General features: G+C 36.0%; 1 protein-coding gene across 1 annotated transcript; it reads left to right on the top strand.

Moving 5' to 3' along the window:
* The first annotated feature begins 4,024 nt into the window (after positions 1-4,024).
* LOC105306201 (olfactory receptor 51T1) lies at positions 4,025-4,972 on the top strand. Its single transcript, XM_011381111.2, has one exon. The coding sequence runs from the start codon at positions 4,043-4,045 to the stop codon at positions 4,970-4,972; it is 930 nt and encodes a 309-aa protein (XP_011379413.1). The 5' UTR covers positions 4,025-4,042.
* Positions 4,973-7,336: the final 2,364 nt, after the last annotated feature.

Below are 7,336 nucleotides of genomic sequence, written 5' to 3'. Positions count from 1 at the left end.
GAAATGATGGGAACTACAAGTAAAGTAGAATGAAGAAATAGAGGGGTGTAATGGAACCTGGGAGAAATTGAGATAGAGTGATGAAAGACATGAAGGAATGGAAGAAAGAAAGAGAAAAGGAAATAGGATTCAGAACTCTCTTTCTGGAGCAGAGATTGTTCAGCAATCACTCAACATTATTAATTTAAGCTCTATTATTTCAGAGCTTTAGTAGCTTTCATTGAGGGGAGAAAAACAGGCATGACCATACTTTTAAGAAACTCACACTTCAGGCAGATAAAGGAGATGACACTTGCATATACAAAATACCAATATCAACCATGCCTCATTATTAAGAGTATAAATTAATAGTTGAGAGATGGTCATGGGGAAAGGGTGTATGGCATAGACAATATAGTCAGCAGTAATGTAATGGCTATGTGTGATAGATGGGTGATAGCCAGATGGGTGATAGAGTGATTGGGGGGATCATTTCATAAACTATAGAAATGTCTAACCAATGTACTATATACTTGAAAATAATAATAAAATAAAATGCTTAAAAACAGAGTCAAATGAAAAGCACACGTATGAAGTGGTGTAGAGATTTAGAAGCAGAGGGTAAGTTTCAGGTTAACATGGTTTGGAGTTATTAGGGCAGGTTCCAGATTGTGGCCAAAATAGATTTCAGTGTTGAGAAATAAACAGAAGGTGGGGATTGGTAAATGAAGAAGATAAGTCTGTGCATTTATTGATGGCAGAAAGCAGGGATGTTAATCTTGGGATCACCAAGTTAATGAGTTGAATGGATCTTATCCAAGTCATTTAATCTAGCCTTCTGTATATAAATTGAAAGATATTACCTTCTACTTGGCCAGTCAGATGAAAAACTAAAGAGAGAAAGCAGTAGCCTATTCTGGTTAGTGGGCAGTGCAGAGAAAACCCTTGATGAACAGAGGCACTGAACTTTGTCCTACAACTCGTTCCAGAGTGTATGAGCTCATTGGATCTGGAGAGAAGGCCCTCTGGTCCTTCTCCTGTCCATATGTCTACATTCTATAGGAAACAAGTTCTCCACCAGTAAAATGAGTCATTACCTCCTCTCCTCCTAACCCTTACATCATCCAGGATCATCTTTTTGTCCTTTATGAGACATAAGTCAAAGAATAGAAAATAATGATTGTCGGCTTTATAATCATCTTATCTCTCTATTACTCTTCCATTCCAAAACTTTTTTCCACATGCACCAACACACAGAGACACACACAATGCAAACATGTCATATGTGGACATTTGCATTTTTTTTTAAGCACACGTTGACTGACTCCACAAATATCTTTAAATAAGCCATGAAGACATTGCTCTCCCTTTTACTTACTTCTCATTTCTATTCCTTCTCCAAATCACACAGATATACAATAGAATATAAACAATTCTTGTATTTTAAAAGACGGAAATCATACTGTCCAACTGTTCAACTTTTCTCATAAGCCTGGCTTTTCTAATGGTCTATGGTTTAATGAGAAATAATGGACTTTGAAGTCTGGTTTTGAATTTTGAATCGGCATTTATTTTACCTTTGATATACTATTTTACCTTGTCAGGTCCATTTCCTTTCTTTTAAATAGGAGAAAACATCTTATCAATTTTTCCCGGGGTTATATAAAATTATATATAAGATGTCTACTAAATGTTAATATATATAAAAGATCTTAATTCTTTTCCTGCTTCTTCTCCCAATCAATGAGAGGACAATTACACTCTTTATGTTCCCAGTATGTGGGGAAATGATTTCCCTCTGGCTTATCCTTCCCTCAGTACTTCCAGGCTAAATCTATATTTCTCTCATCTAGTCTTTATTTACCTTGTGACCATCCATCAATAAGTCTAATGTAAATTAAATTTTTGACCTTTTATCATGTACTAATGACTGTGCTTGTCTCTGGAGAAAATATAAAGTCGAAGGCATATGTTTTATATTCCCGGAGAGCCAGCATCCTAGAGAGAGAAAGAAATGTGATCAAGCAGTGGGATTTTAGTGTCATAAAAAGCATATATAAAGTACTATTGGAGGAAAGTCAATTGAGGATTTCACATTGTGGAAAGAGTTCTAAACAGTTATCACAGAGAAGATTTGCTGTTAATATCTGTGTTTTCAGGCTGAGAACAAGAATGAAGCAAATCTTAAGATATTACAAAGACTTCTGTTTTCTTGTCTGGCTAGTCTTCTCTGTTTCCCCATGTAGTAATCGACCTCCATTAATATTTTGCCTTGGTTTTCATATTATTCTTTCTACTAGATTGAGAGAATTTTGAATGCAAATACTGTCTTTTACTTATTTCTGTCTCTCTGACCATCAGCACAGTAACTGGCATTAAAATAGTGATTTAGAGTCCGAGTGGTAGATTTTATTCAGCATGTTTAATCCATATCTCATTTGGCATTAGTTTTCCTGATTCTTGGTGTTCTTTCTCAACTATATGTAATATAATTATACTAAATATTATAGCAGAAAAAGCAATTAGTCTTTTTTTTTCTTCCCTTTGGAGTAACAGTGACTATTTCTATCGCCATCTTCAATAGACTGGAGAAGAGGGGAGAAAATTATTAACAACCCCTCAAATTTCTCCTTATATAACTGGCAGTCTGGTGCTAGAAAATTCTATTATATATATATTCAGATATAAATTTCTCGTACCTACTCAAACACAAAGGCAGAAAACCTAAGACTACTGAAAAATAAGAACACTTATGGCTGGCCACATCTGCACAACTGGGCTAGGTATATCATTCCTTGTTAGCTCTCTGTCAAAGACTAAATATCCTCAGTAAAAAATTAAAAGTCAGTAATGATAACACCAGCACTCTGTAAACAAATCTTGAAAAAAATCACAATGTTCATTTTAAATATAGATTATAGATTCTGCCTCTTCTTTGGCACTATCTTTTTTTTTTTTTTTTTCAGCTATCATTCTGTGAACTTTCTCACACAGTGAACTACTTAATATTCCATTTTGTAATGTCACCTTAGCCTGCTAATCCCTGAGTGATTCCCTTTAGTTATCAGTCCCTCCCTCTATCCCATTCATGCTTTTTACAAAATCATTCATCACATGTTGCTAAGTGCCTCCCAGGCCTTTCATATGAATGTTTTGTTTAGGCTTACCTACTATGCATAGACTAGGCCTAAGTCATGTATTCCAAATACTATTTGGAATTTTTCACTGGATTAATTAGGACAGTCAACTCATAGTGGTTTTTTTCAAAGTTATACGATAGCTATTCATGGGAAGAAACAAGTATCTTAAGGTGTAAGATGAAGAAAAGGAGAGCAAGACCCTATTATTTCAGTAGACCTGGAAAAGTGCAGAGAGAAACAGAATTAGAGTACAAGATGAATCTAAGTCCCATACATATGTGGAGTGGATAAGGGAGAAATTAGGGAAATGATTTTATTATAAGAGAAAGAATAAAGAAGCCCTGATACAAAAGGAGATTTCTAATAGAGACTACTAGGAGAGGGTGGTTGATGATTCAGGTACAAGGATATCTCTGGATACAATATTCCAGACCAGCTTCTAGCAAGGACATCACAGATATTTCTGTCACAGGTGTCCAGTAGCTCTTATATGCTTCTCCGTTATTTCTGGAGAAAGTTATATAATTTGGAGACTTAATACAAAGACCCATTGGTTGTTATTGTGGTAACTGTTGTTGTTTTGTTGTTGTGTGTGCATGTGTGTGACATAAGTCTATGAGCATTTCATACTTCAGGTGAGGGCTAGTCTGGGCAGCAGGATGGGGATGAGCCTAGAGAAGTTGATGGCTACAACTAGGAGAGAGTAAAGGAAAAAAAAATGAGGCCAGGTTCTGACAAGAAAAATTCAAGATACTGTGAAATGATGTGATAGGTACCATAATTAGATTGGGGGTTTTGAATACAGAAGAACTATTGTGTAATTTGAGAAGAGTTTATCAAAGATTCAGGGCTTGACAGAAAGGATCAATATGACAAACACTTCAATTTTTTTCTCTCTTTTCAGAGTGTGTCCTCAACCCACCATGGTAATTTTCAATAACACTACATCCTCCTCCTCACACTTCCTCCTCACTGCGTTCCCTGGGCTAGAACTGGTTCATGTGTGGATCTCTATCCCTGTCTGCTGTCTCTATATCATTGCCCTCCTGGGAAACAGCATGATCCTGTTTGTCATCATTGTTGAGCAGAGTCTCCACAAGCCCATGTACTATTTCCTCTCCATGTTGTCAGCTGCTGCTCTATGTCTAACCATCTCAACTCTCCCCACCGTGCTTGGAGTTCTCTGGTTTCATGTCTGGGAGATCAGCTTTAATGCTTGCCTCATTCAAATGATGTTTGTACATACCTTCTCTTTCTTTGAGTCCTCAGTGCTGGTAGCCATGGCCTTCATGGCTATCTGTAACCCACTGAAGTATGCCACCATCCTCACAGACATGACGATCATGGTCATTGGACTGATCATCTGCATACGACAAGTAATTTTCATCTTTACAATGTCTCTATTCTTGAAGAGTCTATCTTTTCACGGGGGCCAGGAGCTTTCCCACCCATTTTGCTACCACCCAGATGTGATCAAATACTCATATTCCAAAGCTTGGATCAGCAATTCTCTAGGCATGTTTCTTCAGCTCTACCTGAGTGACACTGACTTATCGTTTATTCTTTTCTCCTATGTCCTAATTCTCCGTACTGTCCTGAGCATTGCGGCCCCTAAGAAGCAGCAAAAGGCTCTCGGCACTTGTGTCTGTCATCTCTGTGCTGTCACTGTTTTCTACATGCCAATGATCAGCTTGTCCATTATACACTGTTTCCTCAGCTCAACCTCAAGTGTAGTCTGTAGCATTTTGGCAAATGTTTATTTGCTCTTACCACCTGTACTGAATCCTATCATCTACAGCTTGAAGACCAAGACCATCCGACAGGCTATGCTCCAGCTGCTCCAGTCTAAATGAGGAGTCTTAGAGGAGGGTGGGATTGAAGGGGAAAAATTGCCAGTACATAAATTACATTTAAGTAGGAAAGGGATTTGGGTCTATCTCATTATTAGGCATTTTGAAACTTAGGCAGTTTCAATTAAATTATAGGTGCAGAAAGAAGAAAATAATTTCCCCTAAGCTTATCAAAAGTTAAAATAATCTTAGCTTTATAGCAACATTCTGTGATTATACCTGCAGGAAATTTCCAAATATTGAGCATAACCCACATCAGTGTCCCAGGAACACATTCCATACCCAATAGAAGTGTTTTATGGATAACCTGTAACTGTTGCCCCTCAATTAAGAGTGAACAATGAAGAATTTAAAATTCAAATAAACATTTCTATATTGTAAGGCAATTTAGATACAAGTGACATTTATTAAGAAACTAACTAATGCAAGAAACTTTACCAGATAAATCACATATGTTGTATATATTCTGTCATTTAACAAGTACAAAATAAAATAGTTATTCCTATCTCCATTTATTTTTGAACAGTACAAATAAAATTAAGAAGGTAAGACTTAGATTAAAAACAACCATAGAAATTTATTGTAGAATATAAGAAGGTATAAGTTGAGAGCTATAGTATGATCTAATATAGTTCATATTTTGTAAAATGTCATTTTTCCTTGAATATATTTCACTATAGTTCTTGATAAAATCCTCGGACTATTTGTTAAAAACAAAAAACAAAAAACACTGCAATGCAAAACCAAATTAATTTTGTATATATTCCTCAAACATTTAAAATAATTACCGGATTCTTGTGCACATTAAAAACACAATGAGATAATTTTATTCTCAATTTGGTTATCTGCTTAAAAACACAATTCTTAGACCAAAAAAAAAAAAAAAATGATAACACTTTTATTTTTGCATTTAGCTGAACAGAATCATTTATTTCTGTGGTCAAATTTCTCAGGAGGCAATAGAAATTTTTCCTTGAGCTGGTAAGTAGAAAAGTTACAAATGTGTACATAGAAATATGTAATTGAAAACTCTAGGAAATTCTTGCACACTGGGTTCAGTTCCTAGAAGCACCTCTAGAGAGCCCCACCTCCTTACAGATGCACTTCCTGAACCTCTATATTTTCTTTAATTCCTTTTTTTTTCTTAGTAAAAGTGAAACTTTCACAGTTCCAATTGCTATTTGTTATACTCCACTGAGTTCAATATGGAAAATCACACATTACCTTATTTTTGTCTCCATTGCCTGGATGTTCTAGTACAGTTCTGGTTCTGATTCCACCATCCCTCTTCAGTGTCTGCCCTGCTTCAGGACTGCAATTTTTTTCTATTAGCCCTTGTTTCTTGGGTTGTTCATTTTCTACCTAGCTGTTAGGTTCCTTGACCTTTTGGTGTAGTACTTGTCATTGGAGAATTGCACAGTGACCTTAATGTTTTTTCATAAAAAATCTTTTGATAACCTTTAATAATATTTGTTGAGGAAGAGGCAACCTCACTATAGGGTTGATAAGATGTTGAGAGAATGCTCTTAACTTGTGTTTCACACATAGAGTTATAAAACTTTAGTTCCACTCAGGATAATTCATGTCTGAGCGCAGTGGACCAAGCAGATATGCTGATCTGAGCCTCCTGTCTCTGCCCCCTACATGAACTTCCTACTCCGGGCATACAGGGATTACCACTCCCAAACTGGTTTGTTTGCTTCAATTTTCTGTTCAAACTCAAGCACCGACAACTTCGTGACTGCTCAAACCTCAATCCCCTTTTCTCTAAATATTAACAGTTAAGATTATTTGTATAATTTCCCTTTTATACAGCATATTCAGGTACTTTTGATATCTCTTTGGTGTGCCCCACGCATAATGTGGCAAAAGCCAACATTTTAAGTGGAGAATAACCAGTGTGGGGTCATCCAGAAAATAGTGCATTTGGAAATAAAATTCATTGTTTTTAGACTTCAAGGACAGCACTGTAGTCAGAATGTCTCTTGGCCTTATGCACTTTGTGCGAAGTCTTTGTATTCCGTTATACCACAATTCAGGATTTCAAATTTCAATTTTCCATTCTTGTGTTAGTGCCAAAGAAATGTCTCTGGTTCCATCTTCTTCAATTGGATAAAATGCAATTATGCAAAAGTTCAAGAGTCCTAAGATGCATCTAATTTCTAGATATCTTGTTCTAGAACAAGAATTAAGAATAGAAGCCTTTTTCTTAGATAGTCTGCTAGTAATCCCAGAATAAAAGAACCAGAAGGAAAGAGACAAAAGAATTTGTGAATTTAGATAAAAATTTTAGATATGTGATTTAGCTAAGAATCACATGGGAATGGGGTGTAAAGGACTACCACAGGATTGAGCATGTTAGAAGTG

This window comes from Pteropus vampyrus, unplaced genomic scaffold (assembly GCF_000151845.1).
Source record: "Pteropus vampyrus isolate Shadow unplaced genomic scaffold, Pvam_2.0 Scaffold431, whole genome shotgun sequence".
NCBI lineage: Eukaryota > Metazoa > Chordata > Mammalia > Chiroptera > Pteropodidae > Pteropus > Pteropus vampyrus.
This window is presented reverse-complemented; position numbering and strand designations above follow the sequence as displayed.